The 18,178-nt window shown below is 40.1% G+C and overlaps 4 protein-coding genes across 8 annotated transcripts in view; 1 reads left to right on the top strand and 3 right to left on the bottom strand.

The window, feature by feature from the left end:
* The window catches only part of LOC104966956 (serine/threonine-protein phosphatase PP1-beta catalytic subunit), a 24,789-nt gene extending 12,165 nt beyond the window's left edge, over nt 1–12,624 (top strand). The window contains exons 1-4 of one of the 3 annotated variants that reach the window (XM_010796312.1): nt 9,333–9,442; nt 10,303–10,356; nt 11,570–11,746; nt 12,125–12,624. In XM_010796312.1, coding sequence (XP_010794614.1) covers nt 10,305–10,356; nt 11,570–11,746; nt 12,125–12,264 — 369 coding nt within the window. In that variant the 5' untranslated portion in view covers nt 9,333–9,442; nt 10,303–10,304 and the 3' untranslated portion in view covers nt 12,265–12,624. Of the gene's footprint in view, nt 1–347; nt 2,117–9,332; nt 9,443–10,302; nt 10,357–11,569; nt 11,747–12,124 lie in introns of those variants that run through there. The other 2 variants (XM_010796309.1, XM_010796311.1) reach the window with 2 other exon arrangements.
* bpnt1 (bisphosphate nucleotidase 1) lies at nt 1,172–7,197 on the bottom strand. Of its 2 annotated transcripts, none has more exons than XM_010796313.1 (9): nt 7,125–7,197; nt 5,849–5,970; nt 5,589–5,693; nt 5,360–5,467; nt 5,215–5,263; nt 3,742–3,833; nt 3,466–3,663; nt 2,637–2,742; nt 1,172–2,452 (listed from the first exon to the last, which is right to left on the bottom strand). In XM_010796313.1, the coding sequence occupies exons 2-9, from the start codon at nt 5,966–5,968 to the stop codon at nt 2,301–2,303; spliced, it is 930 nt and encodes a 309-aa protein (XP_010794615.1). In that variant the 5' UTR covers nt 5,969–5,970; nt 7,125–7,197; the 3' UTR covers nt 1,172–2,300. The 2 variants fall into 2 exon arrangements, with proteins under 2 accessions (XP_010794615.1, XP_010794616.1); XM_010796314.1 differs by lacking the exon at nt 7,125–7,197 and adding an exon at nt 6,877–6,897.
* Nucleotides 7,690–9,990, bottom strand: saysd1 (SAYSVFN motif domain containing 1). 2 transcript variants are annotated; one of them, XM_010796316.1, is made up of 3 exons: nt 9,915–9,990; nt 8,876–9,113; nt 7,690–8,488 (listed from the first exon to the last, which is right to left on the bottom strand). In XM_010796316.1, the coding sequence occupies exons 2-3, from the start codon at nt 9,089–9,091 to the stop codon at nt 8,150–8,152; spliced, it is 555 nt and encodes a 184-aa protein (XP_010794618.1). In that variant the 5' UTR covers nt 9,092–9,113; nt 9,915–9,990; the 3' UTR covers nt 7,690–8,149. The 2 variants fall into 2 exon arrangements, with proteins under 2 accessions (XP_010794618.1, XP_010794617.1); XM_010796315.1 differs by lacking the exon at nt 9,915–9,990 and having other exon boundaries at nt 8,876–9,329.
* Nucleotides 12,625–12,690: 66 nt separating the features above from the next.
* LOC104967312 (cytospin-B-like) lies at nt 12,691–15,664 on the bottom strand. Its single transcript, XM_010796723.1, has 8 exons — nt 15,631–15,664; nt 15,145–15,243; nt 15,011–15,047; nt 14,762–14,858; nt 14,503–14,619; nt 13,625–13,684; nt 13,320–13,496; nt 12,691–13,274 (listed from the first exon to the last, which is right to left on the bottom strand). The coding sequence occupies exons 1-7, from the start codon at nt 15,662–15,664 to the stop codon at nt 13,407–13,409; spliced, it is 534 nt and encodes a 177-aa protein (XP_010795025.1). The 3' UTR covers nt 12,691–13,274; nt 13,320–13,406.
* Between the last annotated feature and the right edge of the window lie 2,514 nt (nt 15,665–18,178).

Genomic DNA, 18,178 nt, shown 5'->3' with positions numbered 1-18,178 from the left:
CACCTTGAATTTCAGGGGTGGTGCGGGGCTCCGTTGGCGGGGCTCCGTTGGCGGGGCTCCGTGCCCCTCCAAGACAATGGTAGGGGAAACACTGATCTATAGTCAGTGCATGACTTACAATAGGTAGAACCAGCACAGAAGCTGCACAATGAGTATTCACTCATTTGAATATTTTTAACTCAGTGATCTTGCCTCAAGACAGGGAACCAAAACTTTCCAATCAGGGTTTGCTGGTCCAACGCTGCCTCTATCAGTATTGTTTTGTCAAAGGAGTCTGGTGGCTTTTTAAAGAGCACAGAGAACAAACCATGCCTTTTTAGTGAATTTACCATCTTCCTTTCTTTCAGATCCTGAAGCCGTCAGAAAAAAAAGCAAAGTACCAGTATGGAGGGGTGAATACAGGACGCCCTGTCACCCCCCCTCGCACCGCTCAGGCACCTAAAAAGAGGTGAGCGGCTGGCCCCTCCCCCCGGCTGGTCTCTGACCCTCGTCCCGCAGGCTGCCTCAAACACTCCAGCCTTCTCTCAGTCAGCTTGTTCATGTGTAAACAAAAACTCCAGGAGTGTTTTTTGCTTGTTCTGTGGGTATTTCTATGAACATGCGAGTGGTATTTCTTTCCATTTCTTTTTGATGTATTGCTCACTTCTGCTACTCACCCCATTCAGCGATATTTAAACCTTGTGGAATGGGCAGGATGTTAAGAAATATGTTTCTCTGCCGTCACATTAACAATTTCCATAGTGACTTTGTGAATGCATGCACGCTTGTGAGATTGAGACGGATACTTTGACCTAGCCGATGTAAAATGTAAAAACGAGGCCAATTGTTTCGTGTCTCACCTTGATTTGTCTACTTTTCATATAATTACTGCCAGTGCCCACTCCTATATAAGCTTAACTAGTACACAGCTTAAAAGAATAGTTTGACGTTTTAGGAAAATGCTTTCTCGCAAAACGTTAGATAAGGTTGTCAAATATGAATCTCAAACCAGCAGCTTACTAAGCTTAGCACACAAACTGTAAACAGGTGTTAATCTTTAATTAACACTTTTGTTTTTTGTTTGGGGTAAACTAACAAGATGCAACGTATGAATCAGTGAGCTTCAGAAGTTCTAGTTTATTTTGTAACATTGAGACAGAGCTAGACTATCTGTTTACATTTTTTATGCTAAGCTAAGCTAGCAAGCTGCTGGTTGAAGCTTCATATTAATTGAACGGAAATAAAGTATCCATCTTCTTATTAAGTCTGAGCAAGAAAGCCAGTAACCACATTCCCCAAAATGTCACATTATTCTTTAAGAACAGCAAATTAGACATTGCAATGACTTTCCCTTCGACTTTCGAATGTTTTCCCCAAAGAGATATCAGTCAATATGTTGATGGTGCAAGAAATATTGTCATATGCAAAACATAAACACGTGCACAGGTCATTAAAGCCTATTTGAACTTTAGAAAAGGACACGGCTGCTAAATGCTGTACTTTAACTAGCATTCCTGTACAGCTGCTCTACATTAGATCAGCGTTTCCAAGCTCTGAAACTGTTTGCTATCCCTAACACCACTTGGTTTTAACAAAAGGGGAAACACAGAAATGCAATAGTGTTCGAGTTTTGTTTTAAGTTCAGATGTCAATTTAATGTGGGAAACAAACATCGGTAAGCACTTTGAGTTTGTGTCCTTCAGTCTGGTTTGTACAGTAGGTGTGTAGAAAAATAGAGACGGATATGAAGACCGCGGCAGAAAACCGACAGTACGGGATTAAAAGTAAGTTCTGAGTATATTCATCATCACAGCAGTAGATCTCGACCTCTCTCTCTGAACATTGTTGCGCTTCCAGTCATCGCATGACATTGTAAAGAGGTCAAAATCATCAAGGCAGGACGATGGCATTTTGTTTGTTGTTGGCTAGTTATATCACAGTGTTCCCACGTGGTTATTGAATGAAGTTAATCCTTTTTAACTCCTTAATAAGCATTTAACCGATGTATTTTTATTTATTAAATCTTTGCCTTTTGCCTTGTTAATCTCTTGGTCTTCAAGTTGGAAACAGTGTGTAAAGACGTTCTGAGATTTTTAAAGTTTGTTTGAAGCGATGAAATAAATGGAAGTGCTGTTGAGCCTGCTTGCTGTCTGGTTCATTTAATAATGTATGACACAAAAACATGGATTAATGTGACTTTGAAATCATCATTTCATTTGTTCTCATCTAAATACAGAGGGTTCCTGCACTTGTGGTTAGATTTGTAAGTGCTTTAAAACATGACAGAGGTTCATTAGTGTGACTTCTGATGAAGACAGAACTTAATCTGACTTCAGGGCCTGCAGCACCGACTGCGGCACTCTGCTGACGTAGTACTCGTGGTTGCGTAGTGTAGCAAGAACGCCAGCAGAATTCATGTGCTTTACGTTAGCATTGTAGCAGTATGCATTGCCGTGCATGTCAGTCAGTTTCCCTGCACAAGATGAAAAGGAAAACATTAGAAATACAAACATTTCAGACAGAGTTCAAGCACTAGTAAGCTATGCATTTTGTAAAAAGCTTACATTTGAACCTGCATAGCTACAAAATATAATGCTAGTTTGGTGTAAACACTTTTCTTTATAGTGGGCAGACAGATTTCAGCAAATTGGTCATACCTCCCACAGCAAGCAGTAGAGCTTCTGGAGCGCAGGTGTCCCACTTCTTGCAGCCGGGGCTGGCGAAGACATACGCAGAAGCCTTTCCTTCAACAAGCTGGATTATCTGCAGAGAGATTATGTAATAAATACACACTCTATACACATCAGAAAAGGCTATTTTTGAATATGTCCTGGTATTGCTGTAGCAATCATAAGACTCCAGGTTCTCTGACTCCCAAATATATGGAGTTGAACTCAAAACGTAATCATCTAGCATGGATATAATTGAAACATTTGCAGGCACAGGACCAGGGTCAATTAGGTACAGCAAGTTCTTGGTCGATAAGAAGGCAAATAAAACAATGAATGTTTCATTAACTCAGGATAAAAAATTGTTCAATCATTAAAAAAACTTTGCTTTGTGTTAGTCTGACGTTCGACAGCATATTAATGATCATTACGGTTTTTTTTATTCACTAAAATGTAAACCATCAAGATTTATAACCACAGATGTATAACCGGAATATTAAGACAACAAATAAAAAGGTACATGTACATAAATAAAAGTAGAATTGATACAGACATCATTAACTTAAAAACAATAAATAAAAGTAAGAAAAAAGCTAATAATATAATATTCCTTTATAAGAGAGATTTAGAGGAAGAAGCCTTGCTGATCCGATTGATGTCATAAAAACAACACTTTTTATGACATAAAACAAAGCCGTAGAGATGTTTTTCATTTAAAACGTTACTGAAATATAGTCAAAATTAATTAATGTACAAGTCGTGCCTAAAGAGAACTGTATAATCCTAGTTTACATGTGATAACCTCACTCGTCCTCACCTTGTTCCCAGCACCGCCCACTCTTATAACCTCGTGAGGCTCCATGGCGTCCACACAGTCCGTCACCTGCTTGTTGCTATGGGAACGTGTCGTGGTAACGATGCGTCTGTCACCGGGAACTTCCTGCAGCTGAAATCCGAAAGCGCCCAACCCCGGGATTCCCCACATGGTTCTTCCTAAAGATGCTCCTTCTCCGAGCTGACGAGGGGAAACATTTGGATTAAAGGAAGGAGAGCTGTTGGGACTTCATCTTGTTTAATTTAGATCGCTCTGTACCTGGTAGTTGTAGAAAGGCTGGTTGATGACACCTGCAATCGCTCTGCCTTCGTATGCAATACCAATGAGCACCGTCACATTATCCAGCAGACCTTCAATCAGAAAACAGCAGGATGTCAGATACATTTGGAGGATTGAAGCTGGGATTATAATGAAGAAAGAAAGAAAGAAATGAAGACAGAAAATGATAAGGGTATAATTGTGGAAATGTGGAAACAAATCCAGATTTAATTGAAAATACATCAATTGGTAGGTGACAGTTAAGGGACAACATTTAGGGTTGCCATCTCATTTTTAAATATAAAATTAAAGAGGGAAACAAATTGAAAAAATGAAATAAATGTTAACAAAAAAAAAGCAATGTTAAAATTAGTTCATACAAAAATAAGCAATTAGACAAATAAATATATATATTGTATTTATCTTTTAATGTCTGTGCATATTCATTTATTTTCATAATATCCTGCACATTTATCCAATAACTTTGTTTTTATTTCTCCATTTCTTTCTCAGCTTTAGTCCTGAAAGCCATTTGAATCAATCAGTTTTACTGCAGAGTAATTCACATTATACACCGACAAGGTTAACGGTTTAATCAGCTTCCATACAGAGAGCTGTGCTGTGAGAGGTGTCCAAAACTTTGTTTGGTATCTGGGCCTCAGTTTGGTGATGGAGACTCTTTGACGCTGGAGTCAGCAGAGAAAGGCAGAGAAAGGCAGAGAAAGGCAAAGAAAAGTGATAGTGAAGCTCCAAGAGCCAAAAGCCAGAAAGCAGCCCATATCGCAACTATATCACAATGGTGTTTATGTTGCTGCCACCCACTTCAAATGTAACAAAACCTACTACTTAAAGGCGGGGTGGGTCATTTTGGAGAAACCAGCTCGAGTGTGCTAGAATTTGAAAATACACAGCTGGAAAAAATGCCACTTCCTTACAGAGCCCCTCCTCCAACTCACACGAACGCACACATGACCAATGAGGGCACGAGATAAGTTTGTGCACAGATGGAAGGCTGACAGGCAGGTAGGCCATCCAGTTATTTTAGCCGGGCCGGCTAAAATTATTGGTCGTGCTTTTTACAGTACTACGGCTTCCACAGATGATATTTATGTATGGATTTTTTGTCAAAGCACTTCAGATATTCATTGCTATCGGGATGTTAAGAGCATTCCATGGAATATAACAAAAAGTGTATCTCGAGCCGGTTTCTCAAACTTACCTACCCCACCTTTAAGTACAGTACTTGAGTAAATATACTAAGTTACTTTCCACCACTGCTTTCAAGGTAAGAGTAATTACTTAAAAAACTAAGAGGTTATGCTTTGCCTTCATTTCAAATTGAATACTTAAAAGGTATTTGTTCAGGGAGTTTCATTAAGCAGAACTCACAGTAATGTCTCCGCCCCCAGAACAGAACACAAAAGCACATGTGTGGAGGCAGATTATTTAAAAAAGCATATTTGAAGAGCCTACCTTCAGTATATTCCTTTGTGCCATCGAGAGGATCGACCCACACAACTAGCTGTTATGCAGAAGAAAAACTTACATGAATGCATTGTCTGAAATCCAATTATGATTACTGGAATATTTATGTTTTTCTGAATCTGATGACCGTTACCTCCTCCTCTTTCAGATCTCTATATTCTGCTGGACATGTCTTCTGAAGGATTTCCTCCGAGTGGCCGCTCTCAATGAGATCTTCCTTTATCTCCTCAGGTGGAAGGTCCTAATCAGCAAGTGATACACAAGAACTCAGGCTTTCACTCTTCTTCTATAGATTAGATAATGTTGTTGGTCCATGGTGCTAATTTGACCAACACATTCAACAAAGAGTCTAATTTACACACCTCTTCTCCAATGATGGTGATTTTGGGGAAACTTCTGGACAGTGATGCACAAATGCTTTGCTGTGCCAGTCGGTCGGCCAGTGTCTGCAGATCATTGGCTCCAGTCTATGCAGGGACACGTGGGAAAATCAGAAAAGGATACAACTATAATATACTACCTGTATTATAACTGGCTCAGAATCTCCACAGCAGGTCAGTATTTAAAAAAAGGTTTTCACTGGGACATGCATTTTAAATCTTTCTGCGGTTTTTGGTCCCACCTTTTCCACAATGCCAAGTTCTCCGCTGTGAAGGACTTTCCTCACAATGGCGCCGGCCTTTTCAGCCACAGTGAAGGCAGAGGCCACGAGCCGCATCAACACAGCAGGACTTGCAGACATTGCTGATCGACAGAGCAGACAGTTGTTAGTGGACAAATACTAAAAAAAACATTTACAGGTATGCATCTTTACCTCTTGCAATTTGCATTAAAACGTCAACATCCCCCTCTTCTGTGAATAATACATAGAAAGTGGTAAGTGAATAGGTAGTAAGTCCAGTTTTGATTGTGGTACAAAGTCTGATCAAATAACATTATATTGTATATCGTAATACATATCCCTAATTGACTGTGCATTTAGCTGTGTGAAGTTTTTTGGACATTCAGTCCTTTATTGCAGACAGACTATAGTGAAGAACTTTTTTCTTTCCCCTCGGCATTCAAAGCCTCACATTAGTCAGCAAAACAGTGATATGAGCTACCTTTACATGTGTGAATAATATGACCTACAAGCAAATAAAATAGGACCCAATAAAGAACCCTGAGGCACACCACATGAAGGCACAGCAGATACATAATACACACAGAAGAGACTATACAGTTGAATGTTTAAAATAAACAATACCACAGCCAGATTCAGGCAATTATTTATAACAAAGAACATAGTGTAGACTAGCATCAGTCCCAGGTAAATGAGAAAGCAGGGAAACATATCTAAAAGAGCTTGAGGAAGTTTCACACTGCTTACCATATCATTAAAGTCTTGATAAAGTAAAGAGGCGAGAAGTAGTACAACACTGTTGGCTGAGTTGGATCAGCAGTATAGGGACTGTAATAGTGGATGATGCTAGAACTGCAAACTCTCATATCTTATCCACAAAGAAAGACAAAGCCTCATTTAACTAGGAGCCACTTTATCTAATAAGGCAAATCAATGTATATCAAAGGAGTGGACGAGGCGAGCGAAGTCTGTGTAACAAGCAGAAAGTGGCAATGACTGGAACCACCAAACCACTTCACAAAATTAACTGTGTCATTAGCTTGGATTTTCATCACCTGTGAATAAAATACACATATTTCTTAGAGCAATTAGGACGGCTCCTTAACTAAAGAGATTATTGTAATCAGTCACAATAAACAGTACATTTTGCACTCCTGGCTAATTAGCCAACATACTGCTGTTGATACTAGCACGCCGGTTCAGCGACAATTATCCAAAATGGTTTATTAATATCCAGTAGAAAAGTGGTGATGGTGATTGAAGGTTTAATACTTACTGATGATAATAGAGGAAAAACCGCCAAACAGTCTTCACGGGTTCAGTAAATTGAAGTTCCGAGATACAGGAAGTGCAACAGTATCGACCCAAAGAGCCACACGAATAGTCAAGATAGTTACCTGGCCGACCGAGAGGCAAATAGCAAGATAGCGTCTCATGACTTCGAGACACATGCTAATACGTTCAATGTGAACAAAGAGGATGTTAACAGTGGCTTAATTAAAACAAACAACTATTATGTGTCTTTAAAAACCAAGCGTGTCAGTGTTTTTGGCCCTCGGTTAACACAGAAACGATCAGTAAATGCGGAATTAGATGGGAGAGGGAAACATCTTGCTTCGGCATAACAAGTTGTTCTTCGTTTCTTCTCATCTTTTTAGACGTTGTCTTTTCGGCCGCGTAACACATAATTAGTTTTATTAATGATCCGTCGCAAAACATAATTTTCATCCAACTATTTTGTTCGAAAATAAACAGCAAAAAGGTAATGGTAGAAAAGTTAATGTGGTGTTTATAATTTGTGAAATAGAAGGCACAGAGACAGAGAGAGACAAGATGCAATACTGGCTGATATATTACACTTCTTTATTACACTTTAAAATCCTTTTATTCAACGCAAACGTTTTTCTCATATAATACATGAGTAGGAGATTGCCCTCTTCCAATGTAACTCAGAATACCAACTCCTAATTACCATTCCCACATTTTCTACAAAATCCATATTCATAAGAAGAGGAATCGGAGGTAAATATTGGATTTCAAAAATATTTTCAAAAATAATGTCACCAATGTAATTGTACACTCAATTGTTATTCATTTTAAAGCAAATCCACCTCCCACGATTAAGTCAATTAAACTGCTTCAAAGAACAGAAACAGGAATACAACTGTTAGCAGACTGATCTTCATTTAAAGTTAAACAGAAAAAGTCAGTTTGAATCATTATTCCTGCATACAATATTTTTTTTTCCTGAATACAAAGGACATTTTTAAATGGACAAAAAGTTGTGATTATTGGAAATCATCAATATACAAGTGCTGCTCTGTTAGTCAGAGCCCGGTAACCCATCTCCCCCTCCAGCTGCTCTGCAGTGAGCGTGCCCATCAGAGGCTGACAGTTCGGGTTGAAGACAGAGTAAGCGCTCAGCTCTCCAGGCTCGCGTGCAGCTGGGCTCCTGAGACCCTCATAGAGCCAGTAGAAGAGCGAGAGGACGAAGAAAGGCAGGCCAAACTCCAGCTCAGCAAACAGGCCGAGCAGCACCAGCCACAGGAGTATTTTAAGCAAGGTAAGGTTTGTCAAGCCAAGTTGTCTCGATGTCAGCCATCTTCCAAAAGCGCTGTCCAGAAGCCAATCACTGTGGTCCTGCAGAGAAGACAGAACAGGTTCAAAAAGATCAATGTGGTTCAACACATCTTCAACAACAAAATCATAATCACCCAATGTGGAGATACATTTATTTTTACTTTACTTGAAGAGAATGAAAAAAATGTAATCTTAAAAAAATTATAATCAGGATGTCATACAATTGTAGTGAAATAAAAAGTACAATATTTACCTCTGAGATGTACTGAAGTTAAAAGTATCTTAAATTGGAAATACTCAAGTAAAACACAAGACCATTGACTTGAGTAAATGCACTTAGTATCATTCCACTACTGGAATTGAACCAGACAGTTAATTAACCTCATATCACCCGATTCTTAGTTAGAACAGAAATCCAACTGCAAGATTAACACAGAAATGTCTCACCTTTTTTGGAGGGATCTGAGTTGAGGCTTTGATGTTTTCATCCTCCTCTGTGTGTTCGCTGTCACTGGTTGAATCAATCAGATGAGCTGTGTCTTCTTCGGTCTGATCTCTGCACTTCATACTGGGACTCTCTCCCTTTTTCACAGTATCTTCATCCTTTTTTATCGTATGTTCAGCCTGTCGTCTGGCTCTGAAATCTGCCAGCTTCTGCTCCATCGATGACGCCAGCTGCTTTACACTGACGTTATAACACAAATTAGGTGTACGTGGCAAAAGAGGCGCTAATAAACAATACACAACTTCATTGGTATTAGCGCTGCTTCAATAAAGCTTTACACGATGTCAAATACAATAACGTTGACTACCATAAACGTTTACTGCTACTTTAACAACATTTTTGGAGAGATGTCATCATGCTACTAGCTAAGGTGTTTGTTTACCTTTTACATCCGGGTCTGTCTGAAAGAAGGACGTACTGTCGTAACAAAGGTTTCAAATGTCGTAAAAAGTATCATTTTCCAGCTAGGTTTTCCAGGTCTGCTACTAGCTACATTTCTTTAATCAGTGGTGAGTTTTTAAACCTTTGCTCTTTTAAATTCAGTGGTTAATATTGTTAAAACGTTACATGTGTTTTAGGCTGTTGGTAACCGTCGTTGAGCCAAAAGTAATTTACGTTATAGTCAAAGCTATCGATAGAAAGTAAACAGTGGATGTACCACCGTCCAAACTTCATCAAAACCAAACTGGTATTAATGATATAACTATAAAACTGGCTAACATAGTTTTACTTCTTGCATTTAAGCGTAGGAGCATTAGGCCAAAACCTGCCTTACAGCACACTGTCTGACAGCAATGTTAATAGCTAACCTCAGCTATAACTTAGCTAACCCAGGCATTTATACACAACTGTTAAATAGTCAAACATAATATAAACCAGGATCATCAGTCTTGTATTTCCAACCACAACTTATGTTATTCAATTAGAGAGATATTACGTATAAATACTACCAGAAGGAATTGTACCCTGTTGATTACTTACAGCAGCAGAAAAAATCAAATGGACCGTATCCACAAAACGCTGTCAACAGGCCTGGAAATCAATGTTTTTTTAAGGATCCCAGTGTTATGTAAACCAGGCTTTAAATGATATATTAACCAACGCCTTTAAAAAAAAAAAAAAAACTATAGATAGGAATACAACCATTTAATTCAGCAGAGAAAAGCAGCACAAATCATTGCAGTGGAAAAGCTAACACTTGTGAATATGTGTCAGGTTTACTTGAAACTTGCTGAAATGATTAACAAAAAAGTAGTATATTAATTTTGTGGTTTACTTGATTATTACATTTTGTCTTTGTCTTTTTTAGTGCCATGTTAAATTCCTTTTTTCTTTCCTAACCATACATACATTGTTTTGTTCTCTACAGACATGGCCTCAGCTCCAGCACAGCAGCCCACCCTCACTGTGGAGCAGACCAGAGGTGAGTGTTACTTTCTATAATCTGTTTAGTTGACATGTTCTAGCTCTTATGGTCTTTTCTAGATGCCCCTATATCATCATTTCTGAAAGACTTCCAGCTGGTTAAACTGATGTTTGGTAATAACAAGCATTAAAGCTGTAAACGCTGCAGTGCAACGTTTATTCATCAGTGAATACATGCTACAAGTCAAGACTTAGGCTGATCATGTAAGATAGAAATATGATAGTGTCTCTATCCCAGTGACGTCAAAATCAAAATCCCATTGTTGTATACTTTGGGATTTCTGCACATTTTGATATTAGAATGTATCGTCACCAGACTTTTGATTTACACCTGACATCCTCACAGGAAGCTTGAGTGTCCACACTTAATACCAGTGATGCAAACACAGGTATGGTGAAAAAAGAGAGAAGTATTCGAAGCAGAAAAAAAACAGCGTAATATACCATCTGACAATGACAGATTTTTCTTTTTGGATATTTTATAAATCACTCCCCTTTCAAACTCTATTCTTGTTATTTTTAACAACTTTTTTTTGTTACTGTCATATAGTATTTTATACCTGTTAATAATTGAGTCTCTAATGTCTCATTAATAACTATAATGATCATATCAAGGTGTGCCTTAACCTCACTGAGCTGAGGTTATTTGAGCCTCTGAGGAGAGAGCTCTCTTCCACCTGGTTGTAGAAAAGCTCTTTAAATTCGTTAGCATAGCTAGCTAACCAGATGCTAATAACAACAGATCGCCACTGTGCTTACAACTAAAGACACAGCCTCGCAAACACTGCGGCATGTGTACGGCTCCTTATGGGTACTGCAATATTTGAAGAGCTGGAGCAGCGTTCCGATGCTCTCCGTTACTCCTTTCAGACGAGACTCCTTTCAGACGAGACATAACACGAACCTATGGTGAAGACACGTTACGCTCGTGTTGTGTTCAATGAACCTGTCCTTGGCCAGGAAAAACAGGCACTCGCTTGTTTAATTATTTTGCGATCTAGATTTCTTCTTTTTTGAAGTGAGAAGTTGTCCGTCAGTCGAGACGGACCCCCCCCAAAACGAAAACTCTTCGGTTCTCCAAGAATTACACAAGTCACCCAAATCAGCGTTAAAAAAGCGGGAGGCGCCGGAAAGCGACTAATTTGCATCACTGTAATACAGACCAACATAATGCATGTTTATAGCATAAACCAATGTCTTCTCTTGCACAGTGGTGCTGAGTGAGGTGATCCAGGCCTTCTCAGTGCCGGAGAACGCTGCCAGGATGGAGGAGGCTCGAGAAAGTTCCTGCAACGACATGGGCAAGATGCTTCAGCTCGTTCTCCCCGTGTCCACCCAGATCCAACAGGAGGTCATCAAAGCGTACGGCTTCAACAACGAAGGAGAGGGTGAGCATGAGGCGGCATTTTCATAAAGAAAACCCTGAAGTTCTTTGAATATTGGACTTTACTTGTTCCGAATTTTGCCTAAATTCTTACAGTCTTCTTTTACTTTGTGCTTTTATTTATTACTTAATGTGTGCATATGTACAAATGTGTCTGTTGATTGTGTATATACCTATTTGTATACATATATTTGTGTATTCCTTGGGATTGTGGGAAACAGAGGATCTCTCTGTCTGTACACACAAGCTGAAAGATTGACTATAAAGTTGACTTTGAGACTATGTGTGCAAATAAACTAAACCTTACATTGGACCTTTTTAAACTCAAATACTCCTTTGATGACATTGTTTCACCTTTATGTTGGCTCTGCTTCACTTTCAGGTGTCCTAAAGTTTGCCCGATTGGTGAAGATGTTTGAAACCCAGGACCCTGAGATTGCAGCCATGTCTGTTAAACTGAAGTCTCTCCTCCTGCCTCCGCTGTCAACACCTCCTATAGGAGGCGCTATACCATCCTCATAAGACTTTTATACATTCATTTGACAAATACAAGGTTGCTTCAACAAATGATTTGGATAAACACAATCATACTGTAGTTCAAATGTCTTCATCATCTACTTGAGAAATAATGGAACAATTAGGTTCAAACTCAATACACTAACTCTACATTATGCTTTCATTTCAAACATCCTTGCAAAACATTGTTAAATTATTGTTTTTTAATGTTTCAATATTTATTTGTTACATTGAGTATTTTTCTTATGCCATCTGACCTTAAACATGTTTCCATTAATGCCACTTTTGTATATGATTTTAATACCATTTTGATATGCTGTCAGAAGTACTGTCATTATCTTGTTGTATATTAAAATGTTTTCTGTTCATCTCTTTGTGGTTTTAATAAGAGAATAAGAAAGAAGAAAATGGGTAGGGACAAAACAGCTTCTATACACATAACTTTATTATTACATTAAGGCTTTGGCAACATCATCTTCATATGTTTACCATGTTTCTAAAAATACTGAAGCGCTTACACACATTTACATATTTACATTTCCTCAAAGTTAACTTTCGCATTGATGAACATTTTAGTTTTTAAGGTTAAAACATAACTATTCCAACATTTAAAATCTCATGTCTGCATCCTACTTCTTGGGCTAGGGTGCATGCAGACATGGTGGGAGACGTTCATGGTAAAAAAATAACTATAAAGTCAAGATAAATAAAACTTTAAGTGCCCCATAATCAGAAATTAAAAAAAGTGAAACAAAAGTAAACATTAATAATAAAGTGCTCTTTTGTTTTTACAATCAGTGCAAAACCAGTGCACCCAATGTGAAAGTGATAGTCGAGGTGTTTGTATTCCTGTACTCACTTTAAAATCTGACAAATGGTTTAGTGTCTGTTGCATCACCCTGCTGCTATTTGGATATGAATAGATAAGTAAAAAAACTAAAAATACTCCCAAGGTTAAGTTACTGTGTGATGAACATTATATTTGATACATAAAATCACACCGTTAAGTCTTAATATTGCTGACATATTTTCTGATCCTGGCTGATCAGAGTTCATTATGAGCAGATTGTGATGAACAGTGTTTCAGTTCTTCAGTCACAATCATGGTAAAGGACCAGGAGGAAGAGCAAGAAGAGAGACATTTAACTTCACATCTCAAAGTGCCGGAAAATACTTTCCACATAACCGAGGACCCTCTGCCAGTCCGGCCCGTCGGCCTTCAGCATCTCCTCCACGCTCTGTCACACATTCACATGAAAAGATAAGATCACAGGACAGTGAAAACAGCTTGTTTAAGATGCACAACTTCTAACTCCCCAAAGGTTTTGTAGAAACCAAAAGCTTCAGAAGGTGTAAAGTGTCTCACCAGTGTGGCTGTGATTCCCAAACTCTCTCCTGTCTTAAAAGCAAGGTCCAGATTCTCCTTCTGTAAAAACATTTGAATTAGAAGTAGCTTTTACAGACATGCCTCCAAGACATGGATTCTTCTAAAAAGCACCAGCATATTGTTTTTTCTTTTATACATGCGTCATTTATAATAGTTGTTGATAATTTAAAAAAAAGGTGAGTGTAGATAACTCAATTTGTGTTATTTGAGACTGAAGGGGATGTTGCATTGTTTCTGTTGCTTTCGTTGCAGTTTCATATATATATCTATAGATATAGATATATATATAGATATATAGATATATCTATATATATATAGATATATATAATAATGTAATTTAAGTGAACTTCCCGTTTCATTTGTATGCTTTTATTTTGAAGGCGAGTTAACGCGGCTGACAGGAAGTGGTTGTGGCTTTTGAAAACAACGTGACGGAGAAAGTAATATCTTCTATGTAACGGCGGAGAAAGAGAAGAATGGACTGTATATTTAAATGTTAGCACCCTCCGAAGAGGCTCAACCTCTTACGTTGGGTCTGGAGTTACAAATAAATTCTAATTCATCAGTAAAGTAAAGCCTACGACCATTATTCGGAGGAAAATGCTACAGTGAGTACAAAAGATTTTTTCAGATTTTACGGTCCATGCAGTGAATTTGACTCTTGATTGATAACCTGTACATCCAGCTTTAATATCTTAAAGATGATCAGTATTTTTCGATAGCTGCTATACTTCTCCGTCTCTGAAAAGGCTTTCGATACATGTGCTCGAGTCAAAAGTTTTTATGAATAACATTATAAAAAACATAATCGACACAAGTGATTATTTAGTTTTAAGAATGAACAGCGACAGTATTACCTTGTGTGCTGGGTCGAGGGTGTCGTACTGGATGTGCGTTGGTAAGTATGTGTGGTAAACGGCGCAGAACACCAGGCCGTCCTCCCAGCTGCTGCTGAAGTTTGTGATCTCAACATTCTGCCACAAAACACACTTCATGAAGACAACATTTAACTGGTAAAAATATATTTGTGTTTCCCACCCTGAGTTCCTCTTAAACTTTACTGACTGTGAGGATTTACAAAAATGTGTCAATAATGGTGACGCGCTCCTCTCTCACCTTATAACCCTGGGTACGACTCTGGCACCAGCGCAGCAGGGAGTTTCTCCTCGAGCCGCCATGACGCCTCAGCAGAGCACTGAAACCATCCTGAGGTCTGACAACACAAGAACATTTTCATGAATATTGTTACATTTGTTTAACAAAACGTTAACTGAACTTTACATATCGAATAAACACAAAGAAGATTACATACACTTACAATTTGACAGAGATAATAAATGAGAAAAGGGCCTTATAGTAACTTACTTGATATAATCTGTGCTTTGGTCCTCGTCCTGTTTGCCTGCAACATTCAAACAAATCAACAGTCATACAACCGTAAACTTACTAAACGGTAAATAACTACATAAAGGTGATTCAGCGCTGAGGTTAAAGCTCACCGGTGTAAAAGCTGGACCAGCTGTCCTGACGCTGCAGGATCCGGTCTGTTCTCCTCGGCTTTGGTGGCTCCTCTCTCTGGAAAAGTTTACAGACTGATTCTACAGATGTGATTTAACAATTATATAACCATTTCTTACATCCCCATCACTCAATTATATTATTATTATAATCATTATATTCTACATCTAATGACGCTCAGCGTAAATTCAACCAGGAAGACCGTCTATTCACTATTCCTACGCAACTACTCTCTCTCCTCTCAATAAGTGATCGGGGGCGTCACTCTCCAGCTTAACCAATCACTTCGCTCTATTCCCAAGAGCCTATCATAGCGCTCTGCCAAGCCTTTTAAATCTGCTCTCCCCTCTGACAGCTGTCATTTCAGGTGACTCAACCCTCGTCCACCCCTTTTCACCTCCTGTCCCTCTGAATCCAGGGTCAAGCTAAGCCCCTCCCCTTCAGACCGAACCCAACTATCCATTCACCAACACCAGGGTCTAGACCCCAGGGAGGTTTCATCGGATCGGTTCTACCCTCCCGAATGATACTTCCTGCACAACGGGGCCTAATCGCCAAAACTCCATTACATTCATTTGTGTATCTTTGCAATAAATATGTATTCTTACATCAAAACCGTCTCTCCTGATTGAACATATGTCAGTGTTTCCCCTAGGTTTACGTCGCGCAAAGACGATTCTGAGGGTCAACACTGGGTATACGCTGAGCGCGTCCTGTGTGCTAGATCGGAGGACGCGATAGAAACTCCGTGTTTGTTTCCGTTTGCCTCACATACACTTTGGGCATGAGAGGTGTTTTAATTCCTCCGAGGGATAAGACTACGTCAAAATCTGAAAAAGTTCATGCAAGAGAATTCTCAACCCTAAAAATAACCAGCGAGTGAACAGCGAAGTCTCAAGACGAGTCCACGAACCTATTGGACCTCTTTCTCTACTCCCGACCCCCTCCGTTCAAGCTGGCGGTTCACTCCCCCGTTGGCGCTCGTGCCTCCCCCACCAACGTCCGCAGCGCGAGGGAAGTGTGCGAAGCCGACTTTTTGCGATTATTAAAGACGCGAAAAGTCTGACAATGTTGAGCTGTTGCAGACATTCCAGAACACAACTTTTCACTTATTTTTTGGACGTCTTTTACGATTACGGTTATGAAATCAAAAGAAGACGGAAATCAGATTATTGTCTAAAATCGTCTTCTCCAGTGACTTCGAAATGAATAATGGACTATCGTTCATACGGTTAGAAATTATGTTCGACATTTATATATGGACAGACGCGATTTAGGTTCTGACGATGTCTACTAAACAATCAAACTAACAAACAACTAGACTAAAGAACTGTTAATACCATGAAAAAACAAAATAGAAACAAAATCGAACACAAATATATAATAATTGAATAATGGAAAAATCAGTATAACAACACAACAGAATAAATGTATTATAATTATGAATCACGAAAGAAATAGCGTACATTCTATACGTCTGCCGATTCGAAACAGACACCGAGAAAGGACCGACCACCTGATATTTCGCATAAGACGAACACTACTTACCGACGAAATCGCTCAATCGACGTATTTATGTCACTTGAAGAAACTACACCATTCAAGTGATCTACTGTTACTCACTAGTAAAACTTTCGGCACCAGTGTGCTTGTGTCCGGTCGAAAATTATAATGGCTGCTGTCACAGCTGCAACACATCTACGAGAAGGGTTTCGCTTGTGACTGCTGTAATGAGTTAGGCATCCCTAGTTAGGGGTGTCCTCGGTAAACCCACACTTCAACAGAACGGGGTTCCCTCTGTTGCTGTACCGCACGAAACTTGACACTGGGGGGAGCTCAAGGTTCTGTAGGTTGCGTGTCTAGGGTGACGTGTGGGCGCGCACGGTTTGTCACACTGGGTATTAAAAAAAAAAAAGAGATGAAGTCTAGTGTGACAAATAAAAGGTAGCACCAGAGCACGGGGAAAACAGGAGGTACCTGTCTGCTGTCCCTCATACCCCTCACCGTAGCAAGGTCCATCAGCTAGCGGACGTCCCACCCGCACAGACACCGGCTGGCCGACGCCCACTCTCAGCCTAGTCCGGAGTCACTCCACGTCCTCTCTGTGTCTTCGGCACCTCGGCCTCGTCGACCTGAGTCCGGGAGTCGTTCCGTCGTCCTCTTCTGTCTCGAGCACCTCGCGCGACCTAGTCCGGGGAGTCCGTCCGTCGTCAAGAACTCCTGTGTAGTCGGCACCTCGTCGTCGACCTAGTCCGAGTCACTCCACGTCCTCTCTGTGTCTCGGCACTCGTCGTCGACCTAGTCCGGAGTCGTCCAGTCGTCCTCTCTCTGTGTCTCGACACTCTCCAGACTCCAGGTCGTGGTTCTCGAGCAGACGTCGTTGGACTCGCTCCACAGGGACGACGCCCTTGTGACTCTGCTCGCTCGCTCGACCTGCGGGACGTCCGTCCGAACGTCCCTCTTTCTGTACTGCTGACACTGTTTGCTGTTTCTCTGTCTGAGACTCACCTGCGATCTTCCCTCCGTTAAGTGTCTTTCAAACAACACCTCTTTGGGTCCCTGCAACTTCCCGGCTGTGACTTCATGTGTAAAGACTTTTCGTTTCCTCGTCTGACTACCCGTCAGTTCTCCGCCTCCTAGTTCCACTGAGACTCCTCCGCTACCTAGTCGTCGTGCTGCCGACTTCCCGCTTTTCCCACGCGGTCCCTATGGAAGCGGTCAGACCGCACACGACCTCTACTTCTTCCAGGGTCACTCCGTAACACTACGACAGACTTTCTTCAGAACCACCAGAAATGACTCGCGAGCCGTTGGTAAGTGGAGAAATTGTCCCTGGACATAATATTTTGTACGGTTTGTATAGAAAATCCTCAGAGAGCAGCAGACGGCGGCAGGGTTGACTGAGAGGTCCCGTTACGCCTGGAGTTTTCTTTGTCTCGTGTTGAGACTTGCGATACGTTCATGTTGTTGTTGTCACAAAGGATGGGTAACAGCAAACCATCCGTCGTGGGGGGG

Source organism: Notothenia coriiceps, unplaced genomic scaffold (assembly GCF_000735185.1).
Source record: "Notothenia coriiceps isolate Sejong01 unplaced genomic scaffold, NC01 NC01_scaffold00037250, whole genome shotgun sequence".
NCBI classification, from domain to species: Eukaryota; Metazoa; Chordata; class Actinopteri; order Perciformes; family Nototheniidae; genus Notothenia; species Notothenia coriiceps.
This window is presented reverse-complemented; position numbering and strand designations above follow the sequence as displayed.

Bases quoted from the DNA above. Each gene is read 5' to 3' on its own strand.
- LOC104967312 (XM_010796723.1), bottom strand. From the start codon at position 15,664: ATGAAACCTCCCTGGGGTCTAGACCCTGGTGTTG. The intron at 14,859-15,010 runs GTAAGTTACTAT...TTGTGTTGTCAG, and splicing joins CAAAGCACAGATTATATCAA to ACCTCAGGATGGTTTCAGTG. The intron at 13,497-13,624 runs GTGAGACACTTT...AATGTGTGACAG, and splicing joins TGGGAATCACAGCCACACTG to AGCGTGGAGGAGATGCTGAA.
- saysd1 (XM_010796316.1), bottom strand. From the start codon at position 9,091: ATGGAGCAGAAGCTGGCAGATTTCAGAGCCAGACGACAGGCTGAACAT. The intron at 8,489-8,875 runs GTGAGACATTTC...TCTTCTCTGCAG, and splicing joins CTCAGATCCCTCCAAAAAAG to GACCACAGTGATTGGCTTCT.
- bpnt1 (XM_010796313.1), bottom strand. From the start codon at position 5,968: ATGTCTGCAAGTCCTGCTGTGTTGATGCGGCTCGTGGCCTCTGCCTTC. The intron at 3,834-5,214 runs GTAGGCTCTTCA...TTCTGATTGAAG, and splicing joins CACAAAGGAATATACTGAAG to GTCTGCTGGATAATGTGACG. The intron at 3,664-3,741 runs GTACAGAGCGAT...TCCCCTCGTCAG, and splicing joins AGCCTTTCTACAACTACCAG to CTCGGAGAAGGAGCATCTTT.